Source organism: Serinus canaria, chromosome 4 (assembly GCF_022539315.1).
Source record: "Serinus canaria isolate serCan28SL12 chromosome 4, serCan2020, whole genome shotgun sequence".
In the NCBI taxonomy this organism is placed as follows: Eukaryota; Metazoa; Chordata; class Aves; order Passeriformes; family Fringillidae; genus Serinus; species Serinus canaria.
In genome coordinates, this window is record NC_066317.1 from 25,822,557 (window position 1) to 25,842,847 (window position 20,291).

General features: G+C 40.5%; 1 protein-coding gene and 1 long non-coding RNA gene across 2 annotated transcripts in view; one reads left to right on the forward strand and one right to left on the reverse strand.

Moving 5' to 3' along the window:
• The first annotated feature begins 1,346 nt into the window (after positions 1 to 1,346).
• The window catches only part of ENPEP (glutamyl aminopeptidase), a 34,922-nt gene continuing 15,977 nt past the window's right edge, over positions 1,347 to 20,291 (forward strand). The window contains exons 1-7 of the mRNA XM_018926782.3: positions 1,347 to 2,274; positions 7,719 to 7,860; positions 10,676 to 10,807; positions 14,917 to 15,037; positions 17,159 to 17,313; positions 17,921 to 18,034; positions 19,690 to 19,824. Coding sequence (XP_018782327.3) covers positions 1,595 to 2,274; positions 7,719 to 7,860; positions 10,676 to 10,807; positions 14,917 to 15,037; positions 17,159 to 17,313; positions 17,921 to 18,034; positions 19,690 to 19,824 — 1,479 coding nt within the window. The 5' untranslated portion in view covers positions 1,347 to 1,594. The remainder of the gene's footprint in view (positions 2,275 to 7,718; positions 7,861 to 10,675; positions 10,808 to 14,916; positions 15,038 to 17,158; positions 17,314 to 17,920; positions 18,035 to 19,689; positions 19,825 to 20,291) is intronic.
• The window catches only part of LOC127059568 (uncharacterized), a 36,243-nt gene continuing 32,947 nt past the window's right edge, over positions 16,996 to 20,291 (reverse strand). The window contains exon 3 of the long non-coding RNA XR_007777517.1: positions 16,996 to 17,088. This is a non-coding gene — a long non-coding RNA (uncharacterized LOC127059568). The remainder of the gene's footprint in view (positions 17,089 to 20,291) is intronic.

Below are 20,291 nucleotides of genomic sequence, written 5' to 3' on the forward strand. Positions count from 1 at the left end.
GAAGGGAAGGGAAGGGAAGGGAAGGGAAGGGAAGGGAAGGGAAGGGAAGGGAAGGGAAGGGAAGGGAAGGGAAGGGAAGGGAAGGGAAGGGAAGGGAAGGGAAGGGAAGGGAAGGGAAGGGAAGGGAAGGGAAGGGAAGGGAAGGGAAGGGAAGGGAAGGGAAGGGAAGGGAAGGGAAGGGAAGGGAAGGGAAGGGAAGGGAAGGGAAGGGAAGGGAAGGGAAGGGAAGGGAAGGGAAGGGAAGGGAAGGGAAGGGAAGGGAGAAAAGCAAGGCTAAGTAGTCAGAGAGTTGTAACTGATGTAAAAAGTGATAATAAAAAGATAAAAATCCTAATATGATAATAAGCCTAATATTAATAAAAGTGATAATAATCCTAATATTATATCTCTTAATAAACTAAATCAGGAGGCAAACTGATGTGCCTGATTAAAAAATCTACTCAAGTGGACTACATAAGTGGAGAAATAGGGTTCAGAGATGCAGAGACTGGCATTTTAATTCTACACTATTTTCCTTTAGTCCAGTTTCAAGCAAGGTCAAGACTACCACTGTGCTCAGTTTCATACTGCATTAGCAACATCTTGCTTGCAGGCTTACCAGTGCCTTACAATAAGTTCCCTCAAGCAGAATCAGGCTCTATTCAATTAATTTGCTTCAATGAAGTACCACATTGTGATGACAAGCAATAAATGGTAAATTAGATCTTTAGCGCATAAATCATACTTAGAAGTGTCCCTCACAGCAAGGGTTCACAGGCAGCACTGTAATTGTGCTGACTGACAAAGCAATGCTGTCCCAGGCTACCAGCCTGCATGCATGGTTATGGTCAATCTCCTGGAAAACTGACCCTGTGAGGGGGAGAGGAGTTAGACAACTTTTAAAGTTTGAAGCAGCGATCAAAATTTATTGTTCCACTGTGCATTCATCTGTCTGTGACTGCTTTGACTTACTCGGCAAAGGTAAATGAGCCCAGAAAAGAGGGGAAACAGCTGCAAGATATATGTGATTTTTGCAAGTTTTGAGATGTCATTTCACAAACCATAGGGTAGAAATTCAAGGAAATCTTTGTTAGTAAGAGGAAGGAAAAAAAAACCAGCCCAAACCTCAAAAACCTAAACAAGACACAGCAGAGGAAAAAAAGGAAGAGGTAGTGGTGAAGGTTGAGGGTTTGCCTCCATCTGCAAACTCCTTCTGAAAGCTGCTGACAGAGCTTTGGCATCTGATCATCTCCTGACTGCTGATTAACATAGCACTGTTTTATATTTAACTCAGGCCAGAACAGGAGGGGCTGGGGGTGGGGTTGCGCTGCTTATAAGGGGAGCACGGCAGAAACAATATTCTTCTGTGTCAGTTCCCTCTGTCTCCCAGCCCAGCTGCACTTTGATCATTCACGTTTCCTCCAAATGCATGTTGTCTTTAATTAATTGAGTGTCTCGTGGAAAGCGAGGTGCGGGAGACAGGCAGAGAACAGCTATAGCTACACAATTAAAATACAAACCAAGACTGCTGAGTTTACTGAATGCAAGTGCTGAAGTGACTAATAAGCTTTTTTGTGGTTAATGTTTTGCTCTGAGAACAGATCTAGGAGCAGAGATGGAGGGCATGGATTTTGAGGATGAGAAGTCTAAGAGGTACTGCATGAAGAAAAAGCATGTTGCTATCATCTGTGGAGTCGTGGTTGTTGTTGGACTTGCTGTGGGGCTTGGTGTGGGATTGAGCAGACCTAAAGCTCCAGAGGCAACAGAGCAACCAACAACAGATCAGACAACAACGACAACAACAATGACAACGACAACGACAACGACAACGACAACAACAACAACAACAGAACAGCCTCCTCCCCCAGTGGATTTGGGTCCCTGTCCTTCCAAGGATGATGACACTGGAGACTGGAGAGATTTTAGGCTGCCCACCTATGTCAAGCCTGTCCACTATGATCTGGAAATCAAGCCTGAAATGGAGCAAGACACTTACACTGGGACAGTCAGTATATCTATTGCTTTGGAAAAACCAACCAGCTCCCTGTGGCTTCACCTGCGAGACACCAAGGTTACAGAAATACCAACACTCCGGAAATCTTCAGGACAGCAGATTGCTGTGAATGACTGCTTTGAGTACAAGCCACAAGAATACATTGTGATGAAGGCAGCAGCTGAGCTCCCTGTCACTGATGAAAGTGATCCCTATGTGCTCACCCTGAAGTTTCAAGGCTGGCTGAATGGTTCGCTGGTTGGGTTTTATAGGACCACCTATACTGAGAATGGAGAGATCAAGTAAAGCAGTTTTATTTATTAAGCTTTCTTCTCTATTTTTACTTGCTCAGGCCTGCTCTATTCCTGTTTCAGCTTTTCAGCCTTGTCTCTCACCAACTTACTGACATATCTGGGCTGTTCTTTAGTTTTCTCATTCCCCTAAGGAGGATGCTGTATTCAAAGCCCTTGGGCTTCTGACTAGTGAATGTGGGCTGGAGAGATGAGGACTTTGTTATAATTATTATTCTGAAAAACCTTTTCAAACTCTACTGGTCCAAGCTTACCTTTGAACTGAATGGCTCCCTCAAGGAGCTGGAGGGATCCAGGCCTGTTTTTATCTCTCTAGTACAATAAATAGCATACAACTATCACCACTCTCTCCTGTTATCCCAAAGGTAACAGTTTTGGTGTAAATTGTTCTTCTGATAGTTTTCCTGATAGCATACCTCCTTGATGTTGTAAGCCTGAGGAATATTCAAGAACTTCCCTGTCTCTCTTGCAGCTGCTTTAAATTATATGTAGGAAAGCCTAAACAATTAGGGTCATCTTTTACTTTTTTTTGTGCTCCATCTCTTCCTTATGAATATATCAACAGTTACTGAAAGATTACAAAGTCTCTACCATTTCAGCTAACCCATTCCACTTACCAGGTTTGTACTGCTTCAAGGTGGAAGCTTGAAAAAGCCATTGCCCACTGCTCAAAGGCTTCTCTTCACAGTTAATGTATGGAGAGGGCACTTGTCCATTTTCTGATACTTACCTTTCTGAAGTGATTTATTCCAGCCTTTACAGCTGGGAGATAAACTTGGCTAGACTTTTATAAGGCGCTGTAGCAGGAACATGGAGACAAACACTGATGTGTTTTCATGGCATTTTTTTGGCCTCCTGGGACAATGGTGCTGTGACTGAGACTCTCATCAGCTCCATTCAGCCACTGACAGGAGTAGCAGCAGTGACAGGCACCAGCAGCAGCAGATCCAAGAGGTAGAGGATAAAGCAAGCATTGATTTTTTCCTGTGGAGAAGTCATGCAGGGAACAGCTCAAACACCAGACAGCTCTTTTCCTCTTGTTTTCCTCCATATATGACCTCAGCATTGCTCTGACTTAAAAGGTGCTTTGGTTTCATACTTTGAGCAGCTTTGGTTTCATACTTTGATCATCTGACATCTCCACAGCAGTTTTAAAGTGCAACTTCCTAGCATCCTTCTAAGTTGAGGTGTGTTACTTTTCACTGGTGAAGTATATCTAGATATTAAATGTGTAGCCCCAGGTCTGTCACAACCTCAGAACAGTAGGACCAGAACACAGGTCTTCTGAGCTACAGAGCAGGAGAGATAAGTGCCTGTCCCTCAAATCCAGACAGTATAGGTAGACAAGGGCCAATGATCTGATACCAGGAAGAAAGGAGAACTCTAAAACTAAAGAAAGTATAAAATGTGACTGTTCCTACTTCTTGAATTGAATGGTGGACAGTACAATTGCAAGGATGATCCTAGCCAGCAGTCTGAAAACTCAATGCAGAAAGGAGCTTGTGGGTATGAATGTGTTAGGCTTGAGAAGGGCTTTAGTAAGAACAAGTGAATGGTAAATTCTGATATATTTTTCATGTGATTGGGTTTGGGCAGATTGCTTGTGGGGATGGCAGAGTTGATGTACATCATAGTACATGATAGTGGTAAGTACAGCTTTGAAAGTAAGGCAACCAACAGCCAAGTTGTTGCTATGCAGCAGAGGGTAGGGGATAGGATGGGGTAAGGAAGGACAATGAGGGAAGGGTTTTGTTACTTATTAAAAATGCATTTCCCCCCAGATTTCTACTTTAAAACAATGCTGACTGGAATGAGCATTTTTATATTGCCTTTGCCTGAGGTACACACCACTCTTGGAAAATTCAACTCAAGTAGTTCTGTTGTTGTCATGTTGCAAGTAAATACAAATCAGATCAGGTAACAGCAATGATCAAGCAACTCTCTTAATAGTGGATGTTAAAGAGAAGGGGGCTGAGGTGAGAAGGAGATCCAATATATTACTAACCAACTCTGTTATTCCTTCTGTGCAGTGTTAGAAGCAGCTGCACCCTTAGACAGACTTAATAACACTGAAAGTCAGCTCTTAGGGCTCAGCTGCTCCCCAGATGTTTATCTGTGAAGGCAAAGGTTTGCCAAAGCATTGCTATAAGGCCTTTGGTTTACAAACTGGGCACATGTCCAGGCTCTGCTGTTGCTTAGATTCAAATCTCATAGCACACTTTGTGGAAAACAGGTAGAGATGTGCTGAACACACCTCTAAGTCTCGGATCCTTGAGAGGCTCAGGGAGAACACCTCATTTGGGGATCCTGTTCAGGCAGATCACACAATCCCCATCAGGAAAAAGGTGCTTTTGGATATGCCCTGAAGCAGATCGTGAGATACCTCGGAATCATGACTATTTAAATTGGTGTACACCTGAAGGTAGGGAACAGGAAAGCAGAAACTTTGGAAATGTAGATTTTGGACATAGACCTGTCTAGATGCTTCTGTGGGTTCCCAAATCTAGCTGTAAGCACTTAAGTCTTTTGGTAAAACTGTTCCTGTCTGCTCATTTCATTTCTTCACTGACTAAAAAGGAATAGCAGTCCTTCCCTACTTTGCATGATGCAGTGAGCATAACTACATTACACTTGTATTGTTTTCAGATCTTATGGAGAGGAGCAAAAGAAGAGTCTTGGGCTGGGGTACTGGGTTATTCAGGTCATTAGCTTCTCTCAAAGAATGTGCTAAAGCCCCCTTGTATTTTTTCCTTAATATCAAAAATAATAGAAACATGTCACAGCAGCTGGCTTTGATTTTGCACTACTATTTGTGACAAGGTATGGCTTCCCTTTTTCAGGAATTCCCTCCCTTGTTGTCTGTAAGAGAACAAGAGGTGGGCACATGTCTAACAGAGATGTATTTAGGATTTTATTGAATAGACAAGGGAAGAATTTTCTTCTATTTACAAAAGTAATATTGCCAGCCGGGGGTTTATATACAAATCACAAACGGGACGGGACTGCTGTGGAACGTGCCTTGAGCTGATTTTTTAGTATCAGTCTCATTACATGGTTATGACAATGGGAAGATGCCAGCAGCTCACATCCCAGGCAGCAGACCAAGAACTTAATGTTACAACTTACTTTATAACTTTTTTGACCAATCACACAAAGCAGAAGCATATTGACAGTGGTTCTATCTAACCACTATAAGCACACGTACCTTTGGTTAAAACAATGCTTGCTTATTTTGAATACAAGACGTGCTTATAAGCCTTAAAACACAATGCACAGAGCTCCATTATTAAGCTTCAAACTTCCTAATATCTTGCTAGATAAAATTTTCTGCAGCTTAGGGAGTTATCTTAGACAAGTGTTAATACATAGACCGTTGTTCTGTTTGTCCTTGCTTTTTTACTTTTTAAATAATTTTTCTGCTGACCTATCCCATGGTTACTGCTTAGCTCCAACCACAGTTCTGCTGTCTCTGTGGCCTGCTTTTTGCAGCTTTCCCACAACCATCTGATTTTGTGGATTCCCACAAATAACACTTTGATTTTCTTCCTGAAGCAGAAAGTTTTCTCAGAAGCATCAATGAGTTGGAATTTTAAGGAAGACTAGGAGAAAAATGCTTTAATTAGTTCAGGGAGGAAGGAAGTTGTTTGACACTAACGATTTGTACTTCGGGGGGGGAGGGTAGGGGCAGGAAGGAAAACTCATCATGGTTCTAAATGCATCACTGTTTTATTTTGAGAACAGCTGGATGCAGTCTCAGCCAGATCTTCACTTCTTATTGCTATGATGTTTACAACTGTCAACTCTAGTTCATATTTAAAGGTCTGGACATCAAGAGCAGAAGCCACCAAGCAGTGAAGAAAATCTTATCTAAAAACTACATAATGTTGTTCGAAAGTGAATTACATTTCATGTTTCTATTGCCACTTCTCTGCACGCCATAGTCTGGAGTTCTCATCGTCTAGCTTATAGAAAGGGTAGAGCTGAAGTTTTTCACTCCTAATGTCTGTCTGCCTCTGCAAACATATGAGGATAGATGGATTATCACCTTATAAATCAAGAGATGTATCACAATGTTATCAGTCTGTAGGAACAAGACATAAATGTGTCAAAATATATAGCCAAGTTTTTAACCAATAGCTGTGAAGCATTGCCCTGGAGGCTTGGAGTTAACTTAATTGTGAAATAGCTCTCAAATCCTATGTAAAGTAGAGAGTGACAGCAAAGAATGCACCAAGAAAAAGAAACTGTTCTGAGTCTGAGGTGATGTTAAAGTGAAGGTTCATTATGCTTTCTGCCCATGAACCTTTGAGCTACTATTCCAAGGAACATGAATGGAGAGAGCCCAGACATATTACCTCTGTCAGGCTTGTAAATGACCCTTGCTGCTACAAGTTCCTAATGACCAGTTTAGTATTTAACCGTCACAGGGAAATGCCAAGGGCAACAGAAACATTGAAAAATTGGTTGTCAAGTGAGCTTGTAGGATTGCTGCAGATCTGTAATTTATGATGTACACTTTTAATTACTTTTTGGAAAGAAAAACTACCTTAATATAGTTGGAGCAGCTGTAGAAGTGCTGTCAGAAAATACTCAACATTCCAGATTAATTGAAGGAGCATCTGTGATCCCTTTCACCATCAATCACTGGAGAATATGCTCTGCCACTGGTATGGGTCATTAATGGGGGAGCCCGATGTCACTGGGAGAAGCAAGCACAACATGAATGCTCACAACCTTCACCTTATGTTTTTACATGACCCCTATTGTCTAGCTCCTCCAGCTGGTTGTGCATAACTGAGATGACTTTCTGACCCCCCCCAACACAGCTTGCAAAGCATCAGTTTTGTACCAGGATGTTCACCTGAACTTTCCATGCTCTCTCCAGCAGTTTCACTAATGGAGTCAGGGGAGCATAAGAGCACCAGGAGAAAACTATATGTGGTAAATGCAGAAAAAGAAACACACAAGCAGGATGAGATTTATTGGCATTTGCACTGTTTCGAGGTGTCACTTCAGGAGATGTTCAAGATTCTAATCCCAAAATATGCTGTAGTGGGTAAACAAGTCCTTTTAGGTGATGTCATCAGTTCTTTATTTTAGGTGCATAAATCAATGGGAAAGCTCAGCAGAAGGGAGAGCAAAGTTTTCACATGCATGAGAGGTCATGCCTCTCATATTGCCTGGCTTCTAAAAATATTTGATGATAAGCAATTTGCATTAGCTTTTGCTCTGAAACCTATAAGATGTTGATGACAGATATTGATGTCAGCTCATGCATTTCTGATGTCACCTGCTTTTATGAATGGATAAATATGCACAAATATTTGTAGTTGAATTTCGTTTGTGAAATCATTTTAAAAAAATGCCTAGAAATTGCAGACAAGATTTCAAAGCCATATAATGAAGCCTTGCCAACAATGTGTTGATTGTTTCAGGAGCATTGCAGCTACTGATCATGAGCCAACAGATGCACGGAAATCATTTCCCTGCTTCGATGAGCCAAACAAAAAGGCAACTTACACCATATCCATCATCCATCCAGATGTGTACCAAGCGCTTTCAAACATGCCAGTACAGGTAAGTATTTCCCAACTGCTGCCTAAGTGCAACAGTTCTGTAGAGCCACTGAAAGGTAATGTGGCTCGCCAGGTTCCGGCATGTTCACAGACTCTACCACTCAGGCACTGGAAAACTCACGGTTAATAGACATTCCATGAACAGAACTGGTTGGTTGGTTAGGACTCAAAGTGCTCCACCAGCACATAACATGGCAGCACAGAGTCAAATCCAAAACAAAAATGAAGCACCTCTTCTGTTGTTTTCCAGCTGACCCTCTGTTCAAATATTCTGGGTGAGTATCCCATGTTGACTATAAATAGATATTGGCAGGTTCTTCAGTCAAACTGGGTAGGCTTGGAGAATGAATACTCTGAAAGACAGCTGCTTCCCAGATGGAAAGTCTAAAATAATCACTAAAACTGCATAATGGTCCATAACAAGGGTCTGCTGATCACAATATAATGGCAAAGAATCCTGCTAGCCAGAAAGACTAGGATTATTCTTTTTAATAATGGAGGATCTGAAACTGCATCTGTCAGCTCATGGGTGTGGATATTTGTCATTCCACCACGTCTATAATTTCCTAAATAATCCATTTCTAGACCTACTGTCAAATTCCAAATTTTGCATGAAATTCAGTGGCACCAATTATCTACCTCTGGGCCTTCTGGAAGAAGGCTGAATGGCTTTCAGATGATAGAGTTTATACTGAATAGTCAACTAAATGTGTAGTCTATTGTATAATTTCTAGCAATAAGTTCTGAAGTGGGAGATAAAATGCCAAGTTGAAAAAAAAAAAAAAAAAAGAAAGAAAGAAAAGAGCTTCCAGCCTCCAGGCTGTTGGCATTTTCATTTTTCCAATCACTCCCCCACCCAGAAAACAAAGGTCTGCTTTTATTTAGAGTGCCCCAAACTTATTCTCCTAGCAATGCAGCTGAGATATCTATTACCAGGCTGATACAGATGCATCCATATCCTTGGCATATTTAAAGCTCTGACCCGTTGTTATTAAAAATATTTCTGTGATACCTAGAAGACCACCAGGCACTTTGATGAACAACACATGAAAGAAGATTGCTGTACCTTTCCTCACAGACCTCAGATAAGTGAGAATATGAGCAAGGAAGTAAGGGGATAACACCATATGTTATCAAGATTTATATGTTTTGAGATTTACTTTACACCTTGACATGTGGACCTTGCCTCTATTATGGACCTACAATAATAAGCGTGCAAAGGGCTAACTACTGCTTCTTAATTGATTTGCTAAAAAAAATAAATACTGATAAGAAAATGTAGATTACGCTGAATTCAGGTTTGACTAAGGGATTATAGCAGGGCACTTTTTCATCTGGTCAAGGTCAGTAGCTCTGGTCTTAGTAGTGGAAGAATTTTGGGAAAGATCTTTTCCACAGATGGAAATGTAAGAGTTTGTAAAGGCAAGGCACGGGGTTGTATGTTATATGTCCTGTAGTTTTAGGGGTGTGGAGCTTTATAATCAGCATGGCAAAATCAGAATCTTGTACATTTCGCTTGCATTTGAAGAAACTAGAGTTTCTTCAAATTTTTTTCCACTCAAATCCTGACTTTGTTAAAATAACAGAAGATGCCAAAATATAGTCAAAATGGGTAAAATAATGGAAAATTAGATTGTGAATACCTTTTTGAAAAGGGGCTATGAATATGTGGTTTTGCTCATGGAGTCATATTACCTGTAACATTATTTGTCTGTGCTTTATTTATATTGTGTTTATAACAAACAAATCTCATGAACCACTGTATCTCTAGAAGGCTAACATCTTTTATATGTTTTTGGCATTTGTTCTATTATATAGTCATCCAGTCAGAAGCACAAAAATTTTCAAACTATAGCAGAAAAGGAATAGAAGAAATCTATGTTTAGAATAGAATCATAGAATAAGCTGAGTTGAAAGGGATCCATCAAGATCATCAAGCCCAACTCCTGGCCCTGCGCAGGACACCCCAAGAGTCATACCATGTCCCTAAGAGTATTGTCCAAATGCTTCTGGAACTTTGTCAGGTTTGGTGTTGTGATAATTTTCCTGGGGATCCTGATGCAGTTTTTACCCTCTGGGTGAAAAACCTTTTCCTAAAATCAAACCTAAACTTCCCCTGACTCAACTTCATGCCATTTCCTTGAGTTCTGTCACTGGTCATGGGAAGAAAGAGATCAATGTCTACCCCTTCCTGTTTAGTACTGTCAGCAAACTAAGAGGAAAAACCATCTGAGAAAATCAGGAAATTTTAAAATTGATTTGGAAAATAAAAACTATGATTGGCACTAAATTTTATGTATATTTAGGCAACCTACCTATTAACCCAAGCCACCATTCATTTGTATTTGAGTTACTTCAGGATAGATTCATTAGACTGGTCTATATCCCAGGTATCATCCCTGCATCATGACTTAAATACGTGATACATGTATCAAGAGAGGGGAGAAATCAGTCTCTTCCCTTCTCTGTGCAAATTGATGTTATTTTATGCAGCTATTGCAAGAACAAAACACAGCGTACACCAGAAAACTCCTGTTGGCAAAATTTCTCTTCATGTGAATGATTTCAAATACCAGATGAAAATTAGAGCAAGGTAAACCTCTTTAGTGCCAAAAAAGCAAAGTACCATCTCATGTATTGCAGAAGAAAAATACCTTGTCTGTTTTCATGCCTTCAGCTATCAAATGCCAGAAGAGGTGGACTTGGAGAGGTGATTTGTTGCTCCTATGCAGTTGCAGTCTTCATACAAATATTATAATCTTTTGCATGTGTTTGCAATTTCAAAAAGCAATTTGATTATTTTTGCATTTCTGCAGCAAACTGTACAGCTCGGTGATGGCTGGAAGCGAACAACTTTTGAGAAGTCAGTCCCCATGAGCACTTACTTGGTATGCTTTGCAGTGCACCAGTTTACCTGGGTAGAGAGAACATCTGAAAGTGGAAAACCTGTAAGTCCTTCTGCAGCCTGAACGTGGTTCAGGTGACAGATGCACCTTCATTTGCATTTTTTCTTAAAAATCTCTTTTTATACAAACAGGGATATATTTTTCCTTTACCTGTAGCTTATTTTATGCAGCCTATTTTATCAGATTATGTGTTCACAGTGGTCCCTCTGACCCTGACTACATACAGTGTTTTGCAGTCCTTCCCTATCTCCCATCTTTGTGAGATCCCAATTAGTACCTCCCATATGAGCACACAGGTGAGGAAGGAACACTCTTTACAAATTTTGAAGCCCAGTGCCTGAAGGAATGTACAAGTTAGGAGGCACAGTGGTACAGTTAGGAGAGTCACAGGCCATGAATACAAATACTTTCTAGTTTTCTGTGAGTTAAATTGCACTTGATATTATTACAGCCGTTGAGACATAGGACTACAGTGCTATGTGCCATTATGTACTGGCTTGCTTTATTTTACCACAGTGGCAAAAAGCAACTGCCCAATGTAAGTTCTGCAAAAATAAGCATAGAAGTGATAGTGTCTGCTTGAACAGGTGGATATTTGGTAGATCCCCTAATGAAGCAAATAGGTTTGAATCTGAAGGTATTAAATTAAAATAGCTCCTTCATTTAGATGCAGCAGGCCAATCCATTTCTTGCTTAGATTCAAATCTCCTGAAAATGTAGCTGATCACACATAAAGAGATCATAAGACATTGCATTGAATCACAAACTGAAATCCGAAACACCACTTGGCCCTCAACAGAAACTCCTCACTTAGCCTATACCCAGTCTGGGAATCTCAAACTACTGTTAATTGTTTGTTGGTTTCGATCTTTTTCTCATCTGATACAGAGAGTGATCCCTAGGGCTGTATGCCCCTGCTTCTTCCCCTTCCTTTCCCATCACATAATACAGGGTCTTGTCGTTCACATGAGCTGGCAGTGGTTTCCTTGTTTTCTGGAGAAAATGTCACAAATTGACAGGGAATCTAGAATAAAACCGCAGCCATTCTACTGTTCCCTTAGCAAGTTAGCTCTTCCTTAGTTGCTTTAACCAAAAAAGCTCATGAAATCTTTCCCTACTGAAAGCCGTTCACTGATGTTAAAATCTGTCCTGTGGAAATCTCCAAAGTTCTGATTCAGCTCTTAGCAAAGACTTCCTGTCACAGGACTTTGCTGAGGCCTCCCTCTGTGCCCTTGCTAGCATCATGCTGTGTGCTTATATTCTTACTTGACAAATAACTAAAGCTAAATTACACTTAGACAAGCAAATGGAGCCTGGTTTGAGATACAGATGAAATATTCTTAGTTCTCTGCTGTTTGGCTAAGTAATTCACAGGAGTACGTTTTTAGGCCACCCAGTCACACAATTTTATTAACCAACTGCTCTTCAGCATAGCTGGTCCACTCATTATCAGGGACAGGACCTTGACTACTTGATCTCACTAGATATACTCTATAGTTCAGTTCCTTTAAAAATCAAATCTTTTCTAGATTTTTGTGCAGAACATAGTGCAGTAGGGAAAAAAATGTACTGAAGAAGTATGTAACACTGTTTCCTACATGCAGAAGTTAAACATTTACTACTTGTCCATGCCATGCTCCAGAGTATGGCCCTGAGGTCATTATTTTTTTTTTTTTCCCCAAGGAAAACAGTACAGCCCACAATGTTCCTGACTGGTTGTAGCTTTTCTAAATAGAAGGGAGTGTTCACTGAAACAGGGTAATTAAAGTGCGTGTGTGTAGACGCAGGGGTATTCGTGTCAGTACAGGGGTTGCCTGAAGAAACATCTAATTCAAGCCCATGTTACTACATACTTTATTAATGCTGTTCACTAAACAATGTCTGAGGACTTGCCTGCACTAGAAAACTTGGGGTTTAAGTGAGGTTAAAATAATAACTTTCCTTTCTCGTAACATGGACATAGTTTTACCAATATAAAATACACGTGGAAGATCCATCACTAAAAATTATCTCTTCCCTGGAGAAACCAGACTATCTTTAGGGTTTTTAATCATACATATAGAAAGTTATTCTTCTAGCCTTTCCAAGGCTCCCTGTCCAAGAACTTTGAAGACCAGCTGAAAAAAGCTATTTAGATTCACCAACTACTGAAAAGAACATTCCATGGTTTGCTGTATAAATTTCTAACAATAAATCCCTCACTCAACAGAAAGTATGATCCATAAATTACTTTCATAAACAACAGCAAGAGCATACAGCTCACATGACACAGTAAATTATTTAAAAACTCTGCCATTCACTCTGAAAGCCCTAACGAAGACATTAATGAAATGAGTGGTGAGAAATATGCCCACAGCTGGAAACAATGCTCCTGAGCTGATTCCTTGTCAGGTACCAAATGTCTGGTTTGGAAAAGTCACAGAGAAGATTATACAAATGAAAACCAAAGTCAGTTCTAGTGCAGGCTGAAGGTTTTGGAGGCCATTAATATGGATCAGCTAGGGTGCTGAAGACTGCTAAATTGGGTAAAGAGCTTACAGAAGTGGAAATTGCAAATTGTAATTGCAAACTGACCCTAGGGGAAATCCCCTGGCTGGAATGTATTCCTGATTGAATTTCATAAGCTTTTTTCTTTTTTTGGTTTTGTTTTGGTTTTGTTTGGGGTTTTTTGGGTTTTTTGTTTTGTTGGTTTTTTTTTTTGGGGGGGGTTGGTTGTTTTTTGGTTTTTTTTTGTTTTGTTTTTGTTCCAGCTTTATTTCTGAACACTTTCCCATCCTCCCCTCTCATCGGAGGAAGAGTTACAGTATTGAAATCAATGTGTTTTCAGGCTCCAAAAGATTTCCTGGAATAGACCATCTCCTTTGCTCAGCTTGGGCCCTAAACTCCTGGCTGTAAGGCAGCATTGAAGGAGTAAACAAGCCGCACCAGTGTAGCAGATGAATGTGTCCCATTCATAAGAGTCATGGAGTTGGTAAAATGAGATAGATCAGTTTTTCTAAGACCAGAAACTTCACTGCATGTAGAAATCTCATCCACACTGGAGATCTTCAGAGGCGGGGAGAGAACAGACTACATACAGCTCCAACAGGCTTTGGGACAGAGAGATTGAGGGAAAGATCCCCAAAAGGCTCCTTGAATTCTGAACTCAAACTTTGCCTTCACCATGTGATGATAATGTCTCAAAAGGTTTTTTCAAGTTACAGGCCTCCTCATAATGGGCATGAGCACCATAAAGATTCTAGTTCTCCAGAGCTTGTTTCCTACTGCTTGACAGCCATAGCCAAAGTGGTACCAGGCACCAGGTTTCAGGGACAGAAAGGTCAACATTCAACACATCATTTTTTGCATTCATATATACAGGAGGAGCACAGAAATGGTCGCCCATCACACCAAACATGCCAGGGCTACCTAACATGCCAATTTTCCCAGACTTGCCTGGTCATAAAAGAGATAACTCATTTTTGCTTATGATTTCCTGGGGTGCAGCAGCCCAGAAGGCACCAAAGCTGTGGCTGTGTGGCCCAAGGTCCTGGTCAAACAGCCGCTCAACCAGCATGGGACAGCATGTCTGGGAAGGGTCACAGACCTAGTCAATGCATGGTCGTCAGCGGGTTTCAGGTCTTCAAACATACAAGAAGAAGAGGAAACCATGATGATAGTACATAGGAAAGGTACAAAGAAGTTGAATAAAATAAGGTGCTATGGGCTTCTGACACATTTCAATACAGATGTGCTCCTGAAGATTGATCTGATGGGATCAGTCAAGATCAGTGAACTGCTCAGAGCAAGTGGATCCCCTTTGACTGTGCTTGCCCAGGTTTCATCCTTGGGAAAACCAGGCCATGGGGAAGTAGGAGCTGGTATGTAGCCAGGCCCTGCTTGAGGCTTGGCCACTGTGAGCTTCTGGACATGGGTCTGAATTTTAAAATTTAGACAAACAGCGGAAAGAATGCACATGTTGGCTTGGTATCTCTTATGTCACTTGAAAAACTTTGTTGAATAAATGTGATAGGGAACAGAATTCAGCATTCAGACCAGTCTCAGAGAAAACCTGCAGTGTTATTGATATGTATGCTAAATGCCTTTTCAGTGTTAGACACCTGATTCCTCTTAACTGAAAACTTTTCTAATTGTCTCTCTGTATTTTACAGCTGAGAGTTTACGCCCAGCCACAGCAAATACACACTGCAGAATATGCAGCAAATGTAACAAAAACTGTATTCGACTTCTTGGAAAAGTACTTTAATTTGAGCTACTCTCTTCCAAAATTGGGTAACTATGAACATTTATATTTTTTATCCTGTTGGTTCAGTGCCATGATTACGTTGCTCCTACAGATCTCTGTGCTTTGGTGGAAAACAGCATGAAAGCATTTGGTTGCTAACTGCTGATATTATGTCAGGATGTTTTAAAACTGTACCAATGTAGTTCAAGATGTTTCTAAATGTCATGATGGATGAGTTGGTCTCAGTCAGTGTGTTATTGCCAGTACTCACAGTTCAGTTTGCTGAACTGAAGAACTGGTGCTGGCATGTTTATTTTAAAGCATCTTGTGGAAAATCAAGGCAAGCGTTGGTGTCATCAGCAAAGGACCATCATGAGTTAAAACAGAGCCAGAAGTTTCAGAAAAATACCACTTCCATATGAACTTCTGGACAAAAGTCAGCAGTCAGATAAGTGAAGATGTAAACTGCCAGAGATCATGTCATATTATTTATTAACCTTAGTGCAAAGTGTGTGTGTATCCACGTCTTAGAAAGATGAATGTGGTCCAGCATCTAATTTGTAATTTCTACTGCTGGGCTAAATAAAGATCTGGGACTAAATAAGAGGGGGCATGCTCTAAAATTTTGCCCATGGTTACAAAAACAAAGAGAAGGTAGTGGGCATCCTTTAGCTTGAGATATTTGGACTCTGCATCTGATTCACACAGTTTAACATGCACAATAATCAAGCTGGGAATGCAATCAGAGTTTTGGAAATTCTCCCTCCTAAGACCTTCAAAGAGGTAATTCAGTTAGTTCATGAAATTAAAAGGATGGAAAAATACTAGCTGCAAACAAGTTAAGACAATACGGGGGAGGGGGGAATCCCCAAAACTTTGAAGACAATTAATAACGCTGTGCAAACCTTTTGTTGGCTATTTGTACCTGTACCTATCAGGGTAACCTACATTACTTTAACAATAGACTTTTACCTCCTCCTTTCAAAACAGCACCTGAGTTTACTGTAAATATGCTTGCGTTTCAATGACAACTGAATTAGGGAAACCAGTACAATATGTTGTTCTTTCACACACTGGTCCCCAGTAATAATAGGTACTATATCTCACCTGTCCTTTATATTCAAACTTTCACTGTCATGAAAGCCTGATGACTTTACCATGGCAGCATCTGGATAAAGGCCTGTCTGTGTGACAGGATGGACTGATATCTTCAGGTCAGCAGTGTCACAGGATAGATACTTTTGTAGCTTCTATACTGTTTTTCCCAGAATGTCTATTTGTTGGATCACTAACCTTGACTTGCCATGTTTTTCCTTCATTATTGTAAGTTATCCACTTCAAACCTGATGAATTAGATATGTTTCTGCATAATGATTCATTTAAATATTGTGTTTCACATTGATTTATGGCTTCTGTCATTACCTTTCTCCTTGTATCCTCCTTTTGACTGTCATTGAAGCCCTTGACAAACTATCAGCTTGATTCTGTAATCAAGTTGTTTAATTTAAAATAAGTAATTCCTATCTTCTTTTGGACTGGGGTGAGGGTTTTCATTCTGTTCAGTTTAAAATCTGTCTGTACTTTTTCACTAACCCACAGAGAAAGCCTGTGGTCATTATTTGCAGAAGAAAATGCCAGTTCAGTTGAGTCTGCAATTCTCATTTAAACCTGTTTTGATTACTGACTATAAATGAGTGACCCCCACAAATTGCCAGGCATAGAAACAGGTGTTGTTCACTGCGTAGGGGATTTACTTCAGTTAACATGTTGATAAATATTTTTAATACAACAGTGTGACAAACAATGTCATGCCTCATTATTCTACAAATAGTTTCAGGAGGTTTACTGCCTACAGCACATCCTCAGACAATAGTATTAATTTGTGGAGCCAAAATTAAGTAATGTATGATATGCACATTCCCAGGAGATGGCATAGCATCATCTTCTAGGACAGATCTTCAGCAAGTGCAGTGATCCTACTTCTGTTAATCTCAGCAGATCCAGGGCAGTTGCTTTAGGCCAGCTCTCTTCTTGAACACAGATCATAGCCTCCAGTCCACAGTAGTAAGCCAGAATCACAAATGGTAAGCAAAACAGGCTGTAAATACACAGAGAGAGGAAAAGCTAAAGGGTACAGTGGTAATTGTTGTCTCTTTCTTTTAATGCAGATAAAATAGCTATTCCAGATTTTGGGACAGGTGCTATGGAGAACTGGGGGCTGATCACATACCGAGAAACAAACCTGCTGTATGATCCTCAGGAGTCAGCCACATCCAACAAACAGAGAGTAGCTACTGTGATAGCCCATGAGCTCGTTCATCAGGTATATTTTAGGACATGAGTCACTTTTATAGTGTTTCAAATATATAGTCACAACATTTTCATCTTGAAAATACTGTCATTAACTTCATCTCAGAATCTTCTACATGTGCTCAAAGTCAGATTGCAAAATATCATCTTAGACAGATCCCTGTTAGAGCTTTAAAATACCATGACTACTGCCTTGGAATTTTTCTCAGGAAGTTAGATGCTTGGGCCCAGACTGTCAGCCAGTTTATGAAAATCTGTCTAAAATGTCTTAGAGAAACGTGTGCAGATGTCTCTTTTGGGCAGGGAAACAAGAACACTTATACACTGTGGAGGCTGTCTGAAAACATATCCTTAAAAGCAGAAATCATCAACTCAAGAGGAAGAAACTAAAAATATTTTCAGTGGCACATGAATCATTAGCAATCTCCCGAGTAATATGTAATTTTATAATAAAAGTGGTATTTTAACACAAGGCAAGGCCTTCATTCCTATTCAAACCCCAGAATTACGATAATTTTCATCTGGCAGCAGGAAGAAAAGTAAGCAAATCAAATATGCAGATGCGAGATACTGAAATGTACATGTACTATTTATCTAAACCTACATCTTTATAATTGTAGTGGTTCGGAAATATTGTAACCATGGACTGGTGGGATGACTTGTGGCTAAATGAAGGATTTGCCAGTTATTTTGAGTTCCTGGGAGCAAATGCAGCAGAACCAGATTGGGAAATGGTAATTATTTCTGTCTTGTGGAGTGTTGGCAGGGCTGGGAGAAACATTTTGGAAGGGAGTAAAATTTAGACAAGGATGATGAAGACTTAAAGTATATTTATAGAAAACTAACATAGCTTGGTGCAACATAAAGAAAAATTTGGTCAAAATTTTTCACCTACCTGTGTTACGGTGTGAAGCTAGTCAAAGTAAACTTTGTGAGGCTTCAGTCTGCAAGGAAGACTCATTCTTTTTTAACAAGTGAGTCAAGTGTTCAGTTATTATGGCAAATAACACCTAGGTAGGTTCTGGAAAGAGTCTTAACAGTTTTGCAGGGTTGCTTAAAGTTAAGACTCTGAAAGATGGAGATTTTCCTGTATTTATTTAGTTAGGCTGTACTCTCTTCATGGGACTTAGGATTGCTATCTGATCTGGTAAGCGCTGGGAACCTGGGCCTGTCTCCACAGCCTGAGCTATTATCAAGGAAAATAGTGGACTCCCATTCAGCTTCTGCCAGCATTGTAAATGTCCTTTCAAGTGCTCCAACTCAGACAAGCTCTGTTCTTACAGTGCAAAAATAGGTAGTGACAGTGGATAGCCGAAGTGCGAACTGTGCCAGCTCCAGACACTTTAAGGGTGTTGCAAAGAATTTAACCATAAATAGGCATTATATTCTGTGAATAAAGGAAGTTTTCTTGCTCCTTCCTTCCTCCCCTCCCCTCCCAAACAGATGTGATGGCACGGAGCATACATATTTTCCCCAGCTGTCCAGGTATAACGAGGTTCTGGGTGCTAAGACATACTCAACATATGCCAGTGGAAGGGAGCAGAGTAGGTTTTGCATAGACTGAACCTGCTAAAATCTATTATCTCCTGAGCCGAGTGACTTTAGAAGCAGGCAGTGCCTACTTGCTGCTTTCCCTACCTCTCTCCCTGTAGAGAGGCTAAGAACAAAATAATTCCCTGGGTCACTTTTACATCTTAAAGTAGAAGATCTGTGGTCCTAACTATGTAAGAAAAAAATCAAATCACTGAGTTTAAAATATAAAAGTCCTTTTTTATCTAGATATTATATTAATCTAAGATCTAAGGCATTTCAATGTTATCCTAGTGAGTATTAGAAGAGGAAAGTTAAATTGAATTTTAGGCTTTTTTTGGTCAATATTGATTAGAAAATAAAGGGATTTTAACTGCTGGGTAGTTAATCTTTTTAAAAAAATTCAAATAAATTCAAAAAAACATTTAAGCCTTAGGATGGGGAACCCTGCCTCCTTCCCTCCCTCCGTTCTTACCCAGCTCCTCTTTTGCAAGAGGAGACCATAATGCTTTGTAAATATTGTTACACTTCTGAAATTGGTAACACAGGCTACTCTTTTTGTCCTACTGGGGGCAAGGGAGGGTGGGATAGGTGTGTGTGTGTTACGATACACACAGGAAAACAGGATCTGAAAAAGGCAATTTCTCTTTGTTAAGAAGAAATTCCCGCCCCTCTCAGATGTAAAGCAAGAGTTTGCAAGCCCTTCTTTAGAGGCATGAGATTTCATTCTATTTCAAGTTGAAGACAAGTTTTTGTCTTCAAAACAACTTTCTAGACAAGTTGAAGTTCAAGCTACTTATTTGAGAAGTAGGCATATACTTCTGCCTTTGTTTCCATTCTAATGTCTTCTCTTTCTCAGTCTCAACAGGTTTTAACTGAGGATGTGCTTCCTGTACTGAAGGATGACTCTTTGCTGTCTTCCCACCCAATTGTAACCAGTGTGTCATCTCCAGCTGAAATCACCTCTGTGTTTGACGGGATATCCTACAGTAAGGTAGGACATCCTTCTGTTGTGACTTTGGATGCAAAGGGAGGGGCAACTTTGGAGAGGAGATAAAAGTCAGGGGTGCTCATAATTAGGACTCCAAACTCACTTGAGCTGTGTGTGCAGATCTTTGTTCTGGGGTGTTGCCAACTGCAGTCAGTGAGGATTCAGTTAAAAGCAGCTGTGACAGGAGCAGAGCAGCCAGAGCCTCGTCAGCCACTGTGCACCATGCAGGCCTGCTCACAGCATGCAGTGATGCAGGCAAAGCACAGTGTCACCGGCCTCTGCCACTAGAGTGCTGGATTTAAAATGAAACTAAACCAGGTACTAATCATGTCCCCCTCCATCACCTAGTGCTGATGCAGCCCAGTTATGTCAAGGCTCATAATCTAACACAAGGGTAGAGGAGGCAAGGGCAGATGTCCAGGTATTCTTTCTGTCACTTCTCCATCACACAGGCAGGCCAGATAACTTCT